The sequence below is a fragment of the Octopus sinensis genome, linkage group LG10 (genome assembly GCF_006345805.1).
Source record: "Octopus sinensis linkage group LG10, ASM634580v1, whole genome shotgun sequence".
Classification (NCBI taxonomy): Eukaryota; Metazoa; Mollusca; class Cephalopoda; order Octopoda; family Octopodidae; genus Octopus; species Octopus sinensis.
This window is the reverse complement of record NC_043006.1, coordinates 68,549,736-68,570,276: the sequence shown is the minus strand read 5'-3', so window position 1 is coordinate 68,570,276 and position 20,541 is coordinate 68,549,736. Positions and strand designations below refer to the sequence as shown.

Here is a 20,541-nt window from a genome sequence, read left to right as displayed (position 1 = left end):
TTATGATAGAATAATGTGAACACTAAAGGGTTAAGCCAATATTCAACACTACTACTTCAAGCCAATGAAGAAGTTTTTATATGGTTTTTCAACAGGCTAGAAATAGCTATCAAATCTCTTTTGAATAATATTCTACCAACTTAAGAAAAATAGGACTAAATGGATAATCTATGACTTAAAAGCTATGATAAAATTTAACACAGATAGAATTTCAAAGAGAAAATATCATACTGAATAATGGAAATATGCTTTCTATACAACCACAGTGTTTGAACGGAGGCAACCCCAACAGTTGTAACAAACCAAAGTAGTTGGTCACTCTTGTATACGTGTGTGTGTGGAGGAGTTTAATAGTAATATTTAAATTGAGTTTCTTTACAATTAATTGAATAGCAAAGAGTTTTATTGTTTGCTGTGGATCATCTATATCACAGAATGGCTATGGTTAACTATGTATGATTATGACATAGACACACGCACATATGTATATGATATTATAGATATAGGCATAGGTGTGGCAGTGTGGTAAGAAGCTTCGTTCCAGGTTCAGTCCCACTGCATGACACCTTGAGCGAGTGTCTTCTACTTTAGCCTCAGGTAGACCAAAGCCTTGTGAGTGGATTCAATAGATGGAAAGTAAAAGAAGCCCACCATGTGTGTGTGTGTGTGTCATATTTGTTCCTCTCCATCACTTGACAACCAGTTATGGTGTGTTTACATCCCCACAACTTAGTGGTTCACCAAAAGAGACTGATAGAATAAGTACTAAGCTTTTAAAAAATTAAAAAATGTATTGGGTTTGATTCATCCAACTAAAATTCTTCAAGGTGGTGCCCCAGTATGGCCACAGCCTAATGACTGAAATGAAAGATGTGTGTGTGTGTGTGTGTGTGTGTGTGTGTGTGTGTATGGTTATGATATAGACATGTTTATATAGTGTGTGACTATATTAAACAGGTTCCATCAACATCTGTGGTTATTTAAAGAAAGTGGCCTCATCTGTAGTCCAGCTTTATCAGACAAAGGAACTTTCAGACTCCATGGCTCTCTTGGAGAGAGAGGTACTATCTGTGATCCATTACTATATCCTACAGAGGTACCATAATATTGGTTTCAAATTTTGGCACAAAGCCAGCAGGTTCAGGGGCGGGAGTAAGTCAATTATATCAACCCCAGTACTCAACTGGTACTTATTTTATCAACCCTGAAAGGCAAAGTTTAGTTTGACGGAATTTGATCCCAGAATGTAAAAGGTAGATGAAATGCTGCTAAGCGTTTTGCCCATCGTGCTTATGATTCTGCCAACTCAATATTACGGTACCCTACAGAGGTACCGTAATATTGATAATAAAATAACTGCTGAGAAATAGTTTATATTGTAGTTGTTGTTGTTATTCATATATACACATACACACACAACAGAATAGACTGTTAGAAAAGCAAAATTCCCAACATCGGGCTACAAGTAACCTTAAATGCCAAGAACCCTCCTAAGTATCCTAGCTGTCCCTAATAACACTGTTATCTGGAGGTGTACTAAACTGGGTTTTATGCCCATTTCCTCTATCCATCTGTTCAAATCTTTAGGTATAGTTCCTAATATAACTACTGGGGTACATTTTATCCACACTTTCCATAGTCTCTGTAATTCAACAGCTAGGTCCTGGTACATTACTATTTTTTTCTATGCCACTCATATTGAATTTCTTCATTATTTGGGACTGTAATGTAGTTGTTGTTGTTGATATTATTATTATTATTATTAAAGTGGTGAACTGGCAGAATTGTTAGCATGCTGGGTGAAATGCTTAACAGTATTTCATCTCCTGCTACATTCTGAGTTCAAATTCAACTTTGCCTTTCATCCTTTTGGGGTTAAATTAAGTACCAGTGAAGTACTGGGGTTGATGCAATCAACTAGCCCATTCCTGCAAAATTTCATGTCTTATGCCTTTCATAGAAAGGATTATTATTATTATTATTATTATTATTATTATTATTATTTATTATTATTATTATTATTGAGTGAGAGAGCAGTGCATGCCATCAAGGTGACACTGGGGTAAAATTATTATTATTATTATTATTATTATTATTATTATTATTATTATTATGTTTTTTCCTTCTTTCTTCAAATTTTCTTCCGTTTGTCGCCGAGTGTTTTCCATACACCTAGGGCAGAGAAGCTCAATGTATGCATTCCCAGATTACACACGCAAATTCATAGATAAAATATGTATTTAAAAATTAATAAATAAATAAATTCATGGATGGATGTTGTTTTCACAGCGATAATGCTCTTCTCAGTACATGAGCCATTCCAGTTAATACGATTTTTTGCACTTCCTATAGGGATGGTAAGCCTGGAATCATTTTCAAATAGGTTTCAGTACCTTTTTTAATCATTCCTAGAGATCCTACAATCACTGGTACTGTAGTCGCCTTGAGATGCCACATTTTTTCAATTATTATTATTATTATTGTTATTATTATTATTAATATTATTATTAATGTGGTGAGCTGGCAGAACCATTAGCATAGCAGGCAAAATTCACGCTCTGAGTTCAAATTCTGCCGAGATTGACTTTGTCTTTCATCCTTTTGGGGTCAATAAAATAAGTACTAGATGAGTGCTGGGGTCGTTGCAATTGACTTATCTTCTCCCACATTTCAGGCCTTTGTCTATAACAAATAATTATTATGGTGGCAAACTGGAAGAATTCGTTAGCGAACCAGACAAAATGCTTAGTGGCATTTCTTCTGGCTGTATGTTCTGAGTAAAAATTCTGCCAAAGTCAGTCTTTGTCTTCAATCCTTTCAGGGTTTGTGAAATAAATACCAATTGAGTACTGGTGTTAAAGTTAGTGACTTATCCCCTTCCCCAAAATTTCAGGCTTTGTGCCTATAGAAGAAAAGATCGTCATCATCATTATTATTATTATAATAATTATTTTGTCTATTTCCTTCTTTGCAATGACATCATAACAACAATAAATACCAGAACTCCACAGGTATCTCTTCTCACACCTCTACTCATACTTGTACCTTTCTGTAGTAGTAGTAGTTGTAGTGGTAATGATGGAAAGTAAACGAAGAGGGGGAAAAAATAACAAATAAACTTGTGATGTTTCATTAGAAATTGCCAATCCTTGATGCAAGTGATTAAATGTCGTCATTGCAAAATGTTGATGTTACTGCCAAAAGGCATTATGGGTAAGTAATTTTAGAAGAGTTTTGGGTATTCAGTTTGTGGCCGATGACGTCATAGCTGCTTGTCATATGGATTATGACGGAGAACCTAGCTTGACTTCAACTATCCTGACGAATATTGACATTATATATTTGGAGAGGCCTTCTTCTTCTTCATGTTACTGTTTGTTGTTGTTATCCTGTCTTTCATACCAGCTTAGAAAGCTACATTTATATTTAGCCAATGTAGTCTTTCTTGTGATGGCCCAGTGCCAATTGCTCTGGTAATCCATTCCTTTCAACATACTCACCTGTGTACTGATCTATCTTGCAATGATATCTGTGTGCTATACCAAAATATTTCACAACCACAGTACCCTTCATAATCCATCAGCCCCTTTAACACCACTACCTGGTGACTCTTGGGTACTTTTGAAAGAGGCCATGCTGTTGTAAATATTTGAGCCATGTCTCTTGTTTAAAACTAACTTCCTCCAAATCTCTGAGATCCTGGATAAAGTGATACAAAGAAAATAAACTAATACAACCATAACACGGATCTGGAGTTGATATTTAGTGTCTTATGATTGGTGGTTGCTGATGCAACAGCTGGAGCACATTCTGTTAGGTGTGACAGTGAATTTAATTGGTAAAACTCTGGCTAGGTACCTATTGAAGTCACTGTCAATAGGTACAAATCTGAGTTGCTGGCAATTACAGGTAAATAGAGGGTATTTATCTGTAAAGATGTGTAAATAAATGATTCATGTATATTAAGGGGTTCTTGAAAACTTGGTAAGTAAAAGGTATATACTTAGAATGGTGCTGGATGGTATATATCATCATCATCATCATTTAACGTCCATGTTCCATGCTAGCATGGGTGGGATGGCACCACAAGAGTTGGCCAGGCCGAATCCTGCACCAGACTTCTGTGACTGTTTTGGCAGGATTTTTACAGCTGGATGCCCTTCCTAACACCAACCACTCATCAGAGGGGACAGTTCTTTTTTTTTGTGGTACAAGCACAGGCAAAGTCAGTTTTGGCAAGGTTCTTACAGCTAGATGCCCTTCCAAACACCAACTACTTTTTACAGTGTGGACTGGGTGCTATATCTAGCATAGAATGTTAACCTTAGGTAAACTAAAGTAATATCTGTCAGGTCTACTAGTGAATTGGTAAGCAAGATAGTGTATTCATGATACATAGCCCAAGGACAACCTCGATGTGACAGACTTATGATCAAAGGTGTTCCAGCTATGACCATTCTATCATGTTGCATATCAATGATAACATTTTCTAATATGTATTTCCATTTTTCAAGATGATATGCTTTCATTTGAGGGATATTTGAGTGTTATTTCTAACAAGTCAGGCATCTACATAAAGGTTTCTGACTCTGTTGGTACCTGTGGTAGGTACCTGCTATAGTAGTGATTCTCTTCTTGGCTTGGCTTCACTGGCGAAGATTAGGAAGATTGTTGTCCACATCATCTGCATGCACATTCATGGTTGATAAGGCCAATGTGAGATCGACATATCTGATTGCAATGATGACAAAGGTATGGTTGTCCAGTGTCTGATGATGCAGCTGCATTATTTTTTCACCCCTGACATTTGTCTTCAAGAGAGGCACTGCAAGAGATCTCGGAGGAGGAAACAACATCACTGATGGTATAGTGCCAAGCAATATGGTCAGCTGTAGTAGTGGTTAGAGTAGTAGTATATAACTGAAGTGGTATGTATGAAATAGTATATAGTAGCAGTTAGCATAGTAAGGGTATTTAACTGGAGTGGTACATACTTAGCACAGAAGTGTTATAATAATGGATAGTATAGTAAAGTGATACAATTCCTCAGTGGTTGTGAAGGAGTGTAGCTTAGTAGTTAGGGTGTTTATAGCTCATGCTCAAAAGGTTGTGAGTTCGATTCTAGGTGGTGCATCGTGTTCTTACATAAGACATTTTATTCCCATTGCTCTTGTCCACTCAGCTGGCAAAAATGAGGAGTACCTGCATTTCAGTGGACCAGCCTTGTCACGTTCTGTGTGACACTGAATCTGAGAACTATGTTAAGGGTAGTTGTGCTTATGGAGGGCTATGTTAATTTCATGAGCAGACTGTTCCATTGATCAGATCACCTGGGGTGCTCGTCATCATAACTGACAGAGTCCAGTATATGTACAGTGTATAGTAGTAGTATAGTAAAGAACTCAGTATGTCATCCCTTTACTCTGCTGACCTTCAAGGCTCAAGTGAGGTTCACAGTGGAGCACTGCACCCTCAACTGAAACAGTGCTGTTGCTGCTACACAAACATCCGAAAGATAGCTATTTGGCTGAATTAGTAAGAGTTCACTCGCCAACACACACCATCACCACCACTACCCATCTTTATTCTGCAAACGCACAGACTTCTCACATTTCCTTTTCTAATGCTACTACAACAGCAGCTGCTCCTTAGCTTTGCCAAGCAGTATAGCACCTCCACCCAAACCAATAAACACACCTACCTCTCCTCGCTCCCTCAGGATCCCCACTAACATCTAAATCCATTCCGTCCACCCAGGTATGTCAATCCTCTGGAATTCCCATCTGGTTCGTACTTTCCTTACAGGTGTCCACTTACAGTTTATGTTCAAGCTGAACATCTTTTTCTTTATATTGAGTATTTTCCAAATACAGTGTTTCCCAGATATTCCATACATTTGTTTTATTGAGGCCCTCACTGCACACTCTGACATGTAGGGGTTTATTGTGAGTGTAGAAGCATGGGTACATAGCCTAGACTGTTCTATATACTGGCCATAGTGGAGAGGGAAACCCAACATGATGGACCATGAAGAAGCAGCAGACAGACAGACACCAGTATCTCATTACAGTAAAACATTACAACAAATGTTCAGCTCTACTAGCTCCAGCATCATTATTACTAATTAAATAATAATTAACACATTAAACTACTTCTATAGAACTATTTTGATGTATAAGAAGGTATTTCATAACTCTGTTGCTCTAATGTTACAATTCAGAATCTATAGTTGTATACTCTACTCTGTGTCACAATCCTCAGAAGTTACAGTTAGACAATGACTTTCACGTATCCACAGCTTTTGCATTCATTACCTTGTCTCACTTATTGGACTGTGGCCATGCTGGGGCACCACATTGAAGGGTTTTAGTCACACAAATTGACCCCAGTGCATATCTTTCAGTAATGGTTTATCTTTTACTGTTTCAGTCAAACTGTGGCCATGCTGGGGCACCACCTTAAAGAATGAATTGACCCCAGTATTTTTATTTATAAGCCTGGTATTTACTTTATCAGTCTCTTATGCCAGACCACTAAGTTATGGGGATGTAAACAAACCAACATTAGTTGTCAGTTGGTAGTGGGTGACAAACACCAAGAAAAAAATACACATAGATATATATATGTATATATACATCGTTTGTCTTTTACTTGTTTCAGTCATTAGTCTGCAGCCATGCTGGGGCACTGCTTTGAGGAATTGTAGTTGAATATATTGACCCCTGTTTTAAACCTGGTTTTCATTCTATTGGTGTCTTTTACTGATCCACTACGTTACAGGGACATCAACACCCCAACACCAATCAAGTGGTGGTGCATGCATACATACATACATACATACATACATACATACATACATACATACAGTTGTAGGCATGGCTTTATTGTGAAGAAGTTTGCTTCACAACCATATGGTTTTGGGGTTCAGTCCCACTGTGTGGCACGTTAGGCAAGTGAATTTAACTGATGGGAACTGGGAAAGCTTATTGTGTGTGTCAGTGTGTGAACGTGCATGAATATTGATATTTGACACTTGTCAATGTACTTAAGACAGTGATCATGTCTACATGCTTGTTGAAATCATGGCCATATGCACTGCACTTTTGAATGCCTCTGAGGAAAAAGAAAAAGAAATATTACTTGAAAAGAACAAGTGACAGTTAGTGACAGGAAGAACACCCAGCTTATGAACTCTGTTTCAAAGAATTCCCTCATCTAACCGTTACTAGCATCGGAAAACATGCTCAAGTGAATGAATGAACATATATACATGCACACACACACACACACACACAAATAATAATCAAAATAATGGATTCAAATTGTGGCACAAGACCTGAAATTTTGGGGAGGGGTATAATTGATTATATCAATCCCTGTACTCAACTGGTACTTATTTTAATGACCCCGAAAGGATGAAAGGCTAAGCCAACCATGGCAGAATTTAAACATAGGACAAGAAGACAGGTGAAATACTACTAAGCATTTCACCTGGCATGCTAACAATTCTGCCAGTTTGCCACCTTAATAATAATAATAATAATAATAATAATAATTTATATGTGGTTTTACAAGCAAAACTGAGAGTACTCAATGCATTGTTTATAGTGATTAGATTTGTTATATATAATAGATAAATACCACAATATTTTCATGATTCTAAGTTCTATGCCAGATGCAGCATTCAACGGATATGATTGCAAAGAAGATTTCTTCTTTGCTTTTATTTAAGTGCTTTTTATCTGTAGTCTCACGTGAATTTCTTTTTGAATATATGCTAAGTAGATTGCAATAGAAAAGAAAGTTGGCTTACATGTATGCACACCCATGCATAGACAAGTCAGCAGTAATATGTTGTAAATTTAATTGGATTCCTTTGTTGAATTATAATGATCAAGGAACAATTTCTTAATATGGTCTCATTGAAGAAAATTTCAGACCTCTTTAAGTAATGATTTGAGACCATGATTTTATTTGAAATGAACATTTTTCCATAACATGCAGGTGCAAGTCTTCAGGCCATTAGTATAGAGTTTTCTTTAGTTCAGTATATCCCAATAGTTGATGAAATTGTTAATTTTTGTCTTTCAATTACCATATGTAACTTGAAAGAGCTGTGATGTTTCTTTTTACTTCATATGGAAAAAGGAAGTGTTGTTATACTAACAGCTTTTGAAATATTCTTCAACCATTCCTATGTAATGTTTGGTAGCAATGCTATTGTTATTATTATTGTTGTTGTTGAGTGAAAGAGCAGCACATGCCATCAAATGATGCCGCGGTACAAATATACAAAGCCCAGTATACCCATTATGACTACCCTTCTAATTAGGGTAGACCAGGTACATGTATTACAACCATATGTGTGCAACATGGTGATCTCATATCAAGATAAACAGTGCATGACCTTGCAGGAGGGGCCCAGTTAGAATTTCCTTCAGGCTGAGTAGCCCATCCTGCTCAAATAATCCTTGAATAAGGATTGTTTAAGGATGTTGAACAAAACACCCATGTTTCCAGAGGTGAATTATTCAAACTCCAAAAAATTCCTCTCAGCACATGGCTCTGATGCTCCGCTACTACTTCTGCTCAGGATTAGAGATGCACATATTGCTCACCACTAAGGGACATGCTCAACTGGTTAAGGTCAAACAATTGACAAGCAGATGTGTGGTATTGAGCAGAATATTTGCTGCAGCCCTTCTTTTTATACCAAGACAAAACATGCACATGATAACACTTCCCATTATTATTATTATTATTATTATTATTATTATTATCATCATTATCATTATCATTATTATTATTGCTGCTGCTGCTACTACTACTGTTTCAGGATACTGTTATAATCAATGTTCAGTTTGAGAGGGAGCACTTTGTATTATTTCCTTTTGAATTAGTGAGTCTCTTAGGTATTTATAATACAAATTGGCTCTATTGTGTTGACAGCAACATCATCTACAACATACTGCAAACATATGACCCATGTTTGATCACCTAATGTCACTGCTGTTGTTTAAACCCTTGGTCTCTGACCTAATCAACCCTGATTCAGTGGATTCTGGTTAACAGCATTCCAACTCTAACCATTCCATTTTTTTTTCAGCAATATTATACCTAGAACTACATTATAGCGTATGATTTGAGTGATATTTGGCTGCTATTTCATGCAGGTTGAGGAAATATTCAAACAAGCCTTTAGGACAGTGATTCATATAAGATTTTTGGGGGTCCACGTAACAAAACAGTAAATTAGGGATTGACAATAGTATTTTAAGGGTCCCTGAAAAAATTTTGCTTTAGATGTATGTATTGGTATGTATTGCAAAAAATGAGGTTTGTTTTCTCTGACATTTTACATAGTTCAACCTACACAAGTTAATGTGTGAAAAACAAAATAGGAATTTTGAAAGAAGTATCTATAAAGCTAGTTTTTAAACATTGAATGGCTATAGGGGTTCACCAGAATAAAATAGTAATCAAAGGGGTCAAAAGGCAAAAAAATGCTGAGAAGCCTTGCTTTAGAAGATAGAGAGGAGAGAAAGGTTCCATGTAACAACTGTTGAGTGTGGGTTAGTGGTCAGTCAGTCAGTCAGTCCTGAGAAGTTGGCAAAAGCATGTTTAACCCTTTGGCATTTCAACCAGCCATATCCAACCAAAATATTCTTATTTGTTTTATATTCAAATTAGCCAAATACAGTCTAGTAAACAATACCATAATCGAAATCTCAAAGCTACAAGATAATGCATGGTTAATTCAAAACAATGCGAATAAAAAAGCAATACATTTGACAAACTAATCTGAATTCTAAAGGGTTAAAAGGTATCAGGCCTTTGGTTACTGGAACTCGATAACATTCTGGTGTGATTTAAATAGAAGATAGTTAAACAAGGCTTGTCATCATCATCAACATAATCACATGGAGAGCTGGGAGTTGGGGAAGCAGAAGTACATCTCAGTGCTTATGTGTGTGTGGTGAGAGAGAGATGCGATTTACATCACCAATGATAGAGGAAGTGATCGTTAGTAACCCTCATTTCTAACTAAAAGTAGAGTGATGATGGTAGGGGAGGTCTTTAGTGACCCCTATTTCTCACCAGAGGGTAGAGATCATGGTAGTGGAGATCTTTAGTTACCCTAATTTTTTACAAGAGAGTAGAGAGGTCATTGTAATGAAGATTTTTAGTGACCCCTATTTCTTGCTAGAGAGAAGAAAGATCATGGCAGGGAAAATCTTTAGCAACCCCTATTTTTCACCTGGGGAAGAAAGCTAATATCTATTTTTTTTTTTTTTTCATCTGACTTTCCAATATTTGAGGGGAGAAAGTTACTGGTTGGCTGGATAGCTATCCCTCTTCCTCTTTGCCTATATTCTCTTCTTTCTGTGAACCCCAGTATTTACCCCAAAACATTGTTTGCATATCAATTTCTCCCCCTTTGCCATCCCCAAAACAACAACAACAACCCTGGTGTGTAAAAGCTGGGATGTCTGCTGGATTGTGAGGTTTATTGGAATGAAGGTATAGAAGTAGCTTAAGGGAGAGGTGGGGATAGAAACTAGGGAATGTTGTTTAGAAAAAGGGGCCACCCTCTTCCCTAATGATACCTTTGTTATAGCAACCAAACTACAACTGTTGTTGATGCTGTTATTGTTGTCAGGAGTGTGTGTGAGAAAGAGACAGTTCTTGAACATGAGGACTGCTGCTACCTGTGTGTGTGTATGTAGATATACATATATACATACATACATGTATGTAGATATACATATATACATTATATATATATATATATATATATATATATATATATATATATATAAAAACATAAACAGAGAGTAAGAGAAACAGGATGAGCTTCATCACAATCTCTGTAATGCTTGTTACCTTTCTTGGATGATGGAATGCCAGCTGTACTCTCTCTCTCTCTTTCTCTCTCTCTCTCTCTCTCTCCCTCCCTTCCTCTCCTACCAGAATGCTTTCATAGCTCCATCATCACTGTCACTGCTGCAACCACCACCACCACCACCATCATCATCAACAGCAACTCAGCAAGGAGGAGTGGTAGAGGGTGATGGGATAGGTGCTGGTGGTGTAGTGAGGGAACTGCCAGGTAATTACCTGAAAATTTGTGCAATTGACTGTGTGGACTGTGTGTACATGTGTATGTATGTGTGTGTATGGGTGTTTGATGTATAAATTCTTAACTTCCTTTCTCTCTGACTCCTTTCTTCTTTTTCACCTCATTTCCTTCATCTCTCTCTCTCCTTCCTTATCTCTCTCTCTCATCTTTTCCTTTTTCTTCTAGTTTTCCTCCTACTCACCCCACATTCCTTGTCTTCCTTTTTCTTTTCATTTCTACCTGTAGTCTCTCTCTGTCTGTCTCTCTCTCTCTCTCTCTGCCCCTCCCCCATCTCATATCCACTTATATCTGCTGCCCTTCTTCACAAGTGAATATCAACCATATTAGTTTGTTGGTGGCTGCCAACGTTACCAGACGTGCATGCAGCCAGGAGGATCTAGGAGGAACCCTCTAATACCATCACAACGCCACCTTGTCCACCTCTTCTCAGCTGGCCTAATAACAAAACAAACAAACAATCAATGTACTTTTAATTCCTTAAAGAAAAAAAACAAAAGAAAAGCCAATATACCCAAAAACTTAAAAACGTGCACATATACATATATAACTATACATATATATCTATACATATATATCTATACATATACAACATATTATTATTATTATATATTACATGATTTTTCATTATATATTTGGATATTTCTATTTATCTTCACTGGAATTTTTTGATGACTTCACCTGTTTTCTGTGACTTCAATGGAATTTGTTAAATAATTTATATAATTTACAATTATTATCAATATTTACAGTATAATAATAACAACAACAGCATCAAATTATATCAGATTTAGTGTGGAGATCTCCCAGAACCTGAAATCGGAATTATACACACATGCACACATAGATATACTTAGAGTCATTCCAGATTGCTCCCTCTACATGTATATCTATACTTTAATATTCAACTCAGTTTAGTCCTTATCCTGATGTTTCGATTTTAGATTTTACCTTTTAAATCTATTTGTTAAATATAAGGACTGAACTGTGAGTGTAGAGGGATAATTTTTTTTTCAATTGATATTCGTTACTCCTTGTTCATTATAAACTTTTAATCAAACAAAATTTGGAACTGGCTGTATCAAGTACATCATATTTTGTAAGGTGTTTGACATTTTCCCCTGTTGTCATTTAACCATATCTACTTCACACTTGCTCCTCTGCAGCCTGTTTGGCTCGTTGTTAAACTATTTATTCTTTCTTTATCTCCTTTAAGCCTATTATTCTCCACTTTCTAGGAATATGACAACAAAAACAACTACAATCCTACCCACAAACAAATTCAGTGAAAATATTAACAAGTGACTTAGTTCTGTAAAGCTATTCTCAGTATTTCATTTCCACCTACAAATTTTATCTATTCTTTATTCTATTTTACCACTCACCTATATTTCTTTCTTTTGCTGTTTTTCAAAGAAATAACCTAAATTATCTTTCTTTGAACTGAAACTTACGTTTGTATATTTTTATCACTTCCTTCTCACTTTCAATACTGTAAGAAAGACAGCATCAAACAAACTTTTGTGAAATTTTCAAATTATCAGAAAATGTAAATGTAGCTTGCCAAAATAGAGCCAGTGACTGTTTATAAGTGAAAGGAGATAGACTCTTTATATATATATATATATATGTGTGTGTGTGTGTTGTATATATAAATATCTTGTGATAATTGAGAAAATAACTGGAATATATTGGATATAATCAATGTTGAAAACATAACGTTTGAAACCGTGTATGTTGTGTTGGAGAGAATAAGAGCATAATTGATACCCAGGTTCGAACTCCTGTACATTGTGTTCAAGAGATTCTTACTATTAAAGAACATTCCATTTACAATTGTTACTGAAATCTGTATCAATTCACCAATTTAATCTAACTGGACATTGTTGAAGTCACCACATTTTCACTTTACCTTTCATCACCCTTGCTCCTCCTGAGAAGTGGTAAACATCTTGTGGTAACAGGCAGCTCCCTCTAGAGCTGACGTACAGATCCTTAAAACTGTAACTATATTTCCAAACAGAAAGTGGAAATCTCCAGAAGAATCCAGAATAAATTGAAAGTGGGTATAAATTTCTGCTAGAAGAGGAAGTTTCAATGTGCAATTGGCAATGTGGCTATACCTTGGTCCTTCTCCTAGATGTCATCCCAAGTACTTTTCAGTATTCATCAGTGGTCTGCTAATTGTTAATTTGGTCAGCTCCTACCTGGCTTACACTCTGTACTCTTTAGTGGCAGTGATCTCTAGCAAGCAAGATGCTGAAGATTATACTGAGCACAGACAAACCCTCGAGGAAAATCCAGCTCCTCCGAAATTGGGGCCGGGAGAAATTGCCCTTTCGTCGATCAGGAATGACAACCACTGTGATAGAGCAATGTACCACAATTGGTACTCTCTGTACCACCACCATCAGTACCATCTACACTACGGTAGGTTGTTTTATTATTTTTGTATTTTATGTCATTTCACAAACTTTGGCTCCTACCTTTATTAGCCATGAGGTAGCATCAACATGGCCAATCAACCTGTTAGAAATAGCACCCAAATCTCTTTCAAACCAAACTAAGATGTCTTTATGAAAATTATAGTATGATCCAAGCTGGGGCATCTTTGCTCAGTTCTGTTCACTCGGACCTATCCCAGGATTAAATAGCATCAACTTCTGTGAGTTATTAGGGAGTTACCTTTGTAGATAGGGGGTCTCTGACGAGACTTCTGCATAAATTATTGATGGGTTACCTCTATAAATAGGAGTTCTTTATTTATCAGAACTTTTTATTTTGAGTTATTAAGGGATATCCTTATAGTTAGGTGGTCTGTATCTATTTTGTATGACCTTTATATAATGAGTTATTAAGGAGTTATCTCTGTAAATATTTTTATGGGTCTCTCCCTCTCTCCCTTCTCTCTCCTCTCTCCCTCCCTCCCTTTCCTTTCTCTCTTTTTCTCTCTCTCCCCTCTCTTTCTTCTCTCTCTCTCAACATGTAATTCCCCTAAACATCTAATTCCACTTTAAGTAATTCTTGCTATTGTGCTTTTTTTGTAGTTACAGATCAGTTCTGATCAAACTTAACATATATAAAAAAAGAACAGATGTTCCAGCTGTGATCATACAGTATTTTACTAGATATGGCATATCTAAAATACATTACTGAATGTATCCTTCCTGTTTTGTAAAACAGTATAGAAAATTTTGATGGGGATTTGGCTACTATTTCTAGCAGTACGAGAGTGATAAATTTTCCCACTTTGATTCAGAATTATCTGAAAGATAGGTGGCAGTGCCTCCTGATTATGTCGCCTATAATGGAGTAACATACATGTAATGCTGCACAATATTCACCAAGGCACCATCCTTCATGAGCATATCACCCTCATCATTATTTAACATCCATGTTCCATGCTGGCATCGGTTGGATTATTTGACAGGATTCAATGGGTCCAAGGATTGCATCATGCTCCAGCGTCTGCAGCCTGGTTTCTCCAGTTGGATACTTATCCTAATGCCAACCACTCTACAGAGTGTACTGGGTGCTTTCTTTTCTTTTTTTTTTTTTTGTTCCACTAGCTCTAGTGAGTTAGTAAGATCTGAGGTCGACTTTGCCTTTCATCCTTTCGGGGTCGATAAATTAAGTACCAGTTACGCACTGGGGTCAATGTAATCAACTTAATCTCTTTGTCTGTCCTTGTTTGTCCCTTCTATGTTTAGCCCCTTGAGGGCATTAAAGAAATAAGATCACTAACTAGTGAGGAACAGCATTTATTTGAGGAAATGAGGGTCCAGAGTAAAGGAGGAAGAAAGAGCAAGCAGATTCTTATAGAGAAGCTACATGGTTACTCACCTTTAGGGAAAAGCGTAGTAATGATCAGTAGGAGCTGCAAGTCCAGGCGTCTCATTTATTTTGATTTTTTTTTTTCTCAAATTTATTAAAGGCTTTCATATTAAATAAGTGAAGGGATGTGGAGCAGGGTCCTTGATGCTTGCAGGGGATACACCCAGATTAGCATGATTGATGTGGCTTATGTTCAGTCGATTTTGACATCTTCAGTTCAGTGTGCTTAAGATATATGTGAGGACTGTAATAGGGCTCTAATTTAATTGTTTGCAGCAGTAAAGGACCAGGTTGTGAGGTTAAACTTGAATTACATGTTAAATCTACCACATAACAAAATCTAGTGGACAAACTCATCCCATATAACTCCAGACATGGTACATAGTGTGTCATGCATTGCTTACAACATTGAACCACTCTCAGTCGATGTTGGCTGACCACTATTATATATTGACTAGTTACTTCACAGTTGACTGGTCACTATTATTTGATACACTATTAACAGTTATATAGACCAATCAGTTATATATTAACTGGTCACTGTTATACATTGACTGGTTACTGTTATGTATTGACTGGTCACTCATCATCTTCATCATCATATAATGTCCACTTTTTCATGGTTGCATTGATTGGATGGAGTTTATTTGAGGCAGATTTTTTTCCAACCACATACCCCCTTTTGTTCCCAACCCTCACCTGTTTTCCCTGTAAGTTAATATTTTCCTCTGACCAGACATGTTCTTGCAGAATACTGGAAATAAAAGCCACTGCTTGTATGATAGTGAGAAAGAGAAAGAGAGAGAGAGAGAGAGAAAGAGAGAGAGAGAGAGAAAGAAAGGGAGAGAGAGAGAGACACACACACACATACATGTTGCATCTATATTATACAGAGCATCATCATTGTTACCATGAGCAGCAATAGGATTGCATTATGATAAACCATCTGCTTGCTTTAGATTAGATCCATTGCATATGTTATAACTATTCTGAACTCTGTAATGTGATTGAGTGAGAGAGCAGCAGAGGTTGTTATTTAGCTCCAAGTCAACCTTGACTGAGAAGAGCCATGATCAAAGTTGGAAAGCAAAACTATTTTTTAAAAATGGCCATGGAGATTTTTGGATAATTTTGATTTAGGGAATAAAATAAAATTTAAAAATCTGTGTTTTCTAAATGTCAATGCCACTTTGGGGCAATCTATGTAAACTCACTATTTGGTATTGCCTCACCCCATTCCATGTCATCTAATTCCATTCCAAGTTAATGAAGGAACCTCCATGTCAGTGTTTCTCAAACATTTTTTTTTTTTTTTTACCTATGGACCCCTTTACCTCCTGTTGTTTTATTTTTTTCCAGATGGGCCCCTACAGCTATTCAGTGTTTAAAAAATCATATTATGGCATTAGGAAGGGCATCCAGCTGTAGAAAAACTGCCAGATCTGACTGGCCTGGTGCAGTCTTCGGGCTTCCCAGACCCCAGTTGAACCGTCCAACCCATGCTAGCATGGAAAGCGGACGTTAAACGATGATGATGATGATGATATTATATTTTTATAATCAATTATTATCAGGAATTGTATTTTAAAAAATTATTAAAATATTTTGTGAATTGTAGAAGTATAACAAATTTATGGCAGATAAACTTCAACAACAAAATCTTACATGGACCTGAGTTGAGAACCACTTCTCTATATGGTTGATGAACCTGCTGGAAATAGCAACCAAATCTCCCCCCCCCCCCCAAAAAAAAGACTAGTAATATGGTGGGTTTGCTGTATTTCAGAAAAAGAATGATTATAGTTGAAAGGCTTGTGCAATTAGTTAGCCTATGGCTAAACAACAACAACTCCCTCATCCATTTTGCGTCATTCTTAATCATGCTGCACAGTAACATTACACTCTTTGTGTCATCTTTGATCTGTGTTCTTAATATGTTTGACTTTATATTACATTACAGATCAAACACTAAATTACTGGCCTACATAGAAAGTTAAAAAAATACAATTGCTTTAAATAAAATTTGCTTTTAAAATGTAGAAAAATATAGAAAACCATTGCTTTCCTTGTTTTATTAATTATATTTTAGCTCTTCCTGCACTGCTCAGCGCATTGGGCAGCAAGCTTCCTCTACTTGGTTCTGTTGGCTGTTACACTTGCAAATCCAATCCATATAGTATTGGCTGTCTGGCAGATCATTGTGAAATGTCCATCACCAAGTGATCTTCAGTCTGTCCCTTTTATGTCAGGTAGTACCCAAGTCATAGAAGTTTTCGAGTACTGTTGATTGGCTTGACCAGTGGTTCTCAACCATGGCCTATTTGGCCCCAGGGGATCCATGTAAGATTTTTGGGGAGTCCACGCAGAAAAATAATAAATTAAAGATTCTCAATAGTATTTTAAGGACTCCTGAAAAAACTTTACTTTAGATGTGTGTATTAGTATGTATTGCAAAAAATAGGTTTCTTTCTCTATTTTTTCCACAATTCAAACTATCAAAGATAACGTGAAAAACAAAATAGGAATTTTGAAAGAAGTTTCTATAAAACTAGTTTTTAAACATCAAATGACTATGGAGGTTCCACTAGACTAGAATAGCAATCAAAGGGGTCCATAGATAGTAATCAAAGGGGTCTGGGCTAGACAGGTGGAAGTAATAATCTGCTATGATCTCTTGCAGATGTCATGACCTCCCTCTTTTCATATTCCCTTAATTTGTGACACAGTCCTGCTAGTTGATATACAGGTCATCGTTGACTTGTGACCTATACAACTTATAACCGACTCTATAATGATTGGTGCACCAGTTCCTGTCAGCAATAGTAAATAGTCCAGTGAAATGTAATGGCTTTAATTTCTTAGAAATTTACTCATCTACAGATTATGTTAGCTAACAAATGCTTCCCCTAGGTTTGGTAATCAATCACCACAGTGGTTTTCTCAACTGTTGGATGAATATCCTGTTGCAGAGATATTGAGGTAACCTTGTATTTGTTTATAAGACGACTGCTTGAGACTTGGAAATTTTGGGCTAACACCTGTATAATAGTATAATATAAAATATTGTGTGTGACTTTTACCTGAGAATGTACCTTAAGAATGTAAAAATATAAAACAAAGCTATGTAGGCCTATAGACCAACTTATGACCAGTCAGTTGGAACTAAATGTGGTCATAAGTTGACGATGACCTGTATATACAAACATGTATATAAGAAAAATTGTGAATGACATGTTTTTGTCAATATGTTCATGCATTAAGAAAAATTTTCTAGGGCATTAAAAATCCACAGTACACAGATATTCCTAAAGGTACAGCAGTGTTTTGTGGTATAGTATTGTTCTACAGTACAATAGTGTTCTGTGACACATAGCTTGAGAACTAGTGTTTTAAACCAATGTGGCACCTTACACAATCTATGTATGGAAGTTGTACTGAAATGTATTACCTTGTGCTATTCTGTAATGTCATAAACCATTCTATGCTACATTATTACATCATACTATGTCACCTTGAACTATTCTGTATCACTTCACACCATTGGTGTTATCTTACACACAAACTGTGTTACATCATACCTTTCCAAATCACACTAGATTATCCCTGAAAAATATTAATTAATTATAGAATTAGTTGAGTGAAAAGAGTGTTTGAGATTTAACTCTTTTGATACTAACCCAGCTGAAACCACCTCTGGGTCTCTAGTACAAATGTCTTGTTTTCAAATGTTCTAAATTAAAATCTTCTGACAAACCTTAGTCACACTTTATGTTTTTAACACTAGCTTAATGATAACTAAGTTATTTTACTAAATTCTTTGTTATACAGGGTGTTCAGAAAGTCTCTCTGCAGTGAAGTTTTTTCATCTTGATTCTCCAAGATGTATTTCAAAATATGTGCAGAAGAGTCAACTTATGTATTGAAAATGAAGGACAACACTTTCACCACCACTTATAAAGTTTTTTAAAGTCTTGTAAAGTCTAATATAATCTTTTGCAGTTTTATACTATCTTATAAATATTTACTTTGCAATAATATACTTACTGCTGAGAGACTTTTTGAGCACCCTATATTTAAAATTAATTGAAAGAAATAGAGCATCTCAATAGAAATATAGTGACAAAAGAGTTAAGTAATTACTCTACAGAAGGAGTCCACAACCACCAGGCTACAGACCAGTATTCGGCCATAGATCATTTGGTATTGGACTGCACAGACAGAAGAAATTTTAGAAATTTTTCTCTTTTTTTATTGACCAACACAGTCTGCAGGGTGTTTTGCAGTGTATATAAAATATATGTATTTTATATATAATAATTAAGTCATATATTATGCATTTCCTTGTCCATAGTATATGTGCAGGACCAACACCACACATCTTCCAGTCAGCAGAAAAAATTGTCTTACATGAAACCAGTCGGTAGTGCCAAAAACAGTTGGGATCTGCTGATTCACAAGATTGTGGAAATGTGATTAAGTACATTGAAACCTGCAAACGTCTCAGGTCACATCCAGCTTAAATATATGCCTCTTTAATTCTATCATTATTATTAGTAGTACTATTAGATTTGCTGAAATGTTTGGATTCCTTTATGCCACATTCCATGTAAAAGTATCTTATTGTATACTTTCTAGGTTTTCATTTAAATTAGATTCATCAGCACTTGGCATGTCAGAATAATTTTTTTCTCCCTCTTTAAATCAATGAACATGCCAACATGAGGGAGACTTTACTCACACACACACACACACACACACACACACAAACAGACACTCATACTTCAGGGACACCAGGTACTTAAAGTCAACATATGCAATGTTAAAGACATGTAACTGAAGTAGAATGCATATAGTCATGTGTGTAAGTTCTTTCCTGAGGTTTCTTTGATGAAAATGGAAGATTTGTATTAAAATCAAATTTATTTGTATTCATTTTGTATATTTCTTACGAGATATGCATTGCATGCATGCAGGAGTCACTACAGGGTGTGTGTGTGTGTGTGTGCTGCCGCTCAGTTACCTCTGCAAGGGAGACAACCCACTCATTTACTGTAAGCTGAAAGAATGGAAATAATTGTTCCCCCTCCCTCCCTATTCTAGACAAGACGTGTGTCTGTCGAATCCCAATAGTCAAACAAATAACTTACTGCTCTGCCTCCTCCCAGTAAGTCACACCAGTTCAAACCCACTATATGTTTCATTTTGTTTCTTGACAAAACAGTGTATTCTAAATACAACCAGATCATCTGGTGAATGTTAACTGTAATAGACCAGTGTTATATCCTATGAGAGATTTAGCTCAAATCTGTTCAAATCCACAAAACGTGAACTCTAAGTAATTTGGAGGCTATTACAGTGTATGTAATGGCTTGTATGGTTATTAAAGTTTATATTTATATAATTGTGTGTTTATGTATAATTGTGAGAGTAAAGCGTTATATGGTTGTTATGTTTCAATATAATTGTGTGTATATTTCAGGAATACTGGAATATCAGTCACATATTATTTATGTGTGATTGATATCAAAGTTATGTCTGTCTCTCTATCTCATATCCCCTGTGGACACTAC

At 36.1% G+C, this 20,541-nt stretch overlaps 1 protein-coding gene across 6 annotated transcripts in view; it reads left to right on the top strand.

Moving 5' to 3' along the window:
• Positions 1-20,541, top strand: part of LOC115216751 (rho GTPase-activating protein 21-A) — a 402,000-nt gene that overhangs the window by 133,964 nt on the left and 247,495 nt on the right. For 3 of the 6 annotated variants that reach the window (XM_036506765.1, XM_029786300.2, XM_036506764.1), the window contains exon 1: positions 11,460-13,567. The exons of 2 other annotated variants lie outside the window; for them this stretch is intronic. In XM_036506765.1, the coding sequence (XP_036362658.1) occupies positions 13,394-13,567 (174 nt within the window). In that variant the 5' untranslated portion in view covers positions 11,460-13,393. Of the gene's footprint in view, positions 1-11,458; positions 13,568-20,541 lie in introns of those variants that run through there. One more of the 6 variants, XM_036506763.1, reaches the window with a different exon arrangement.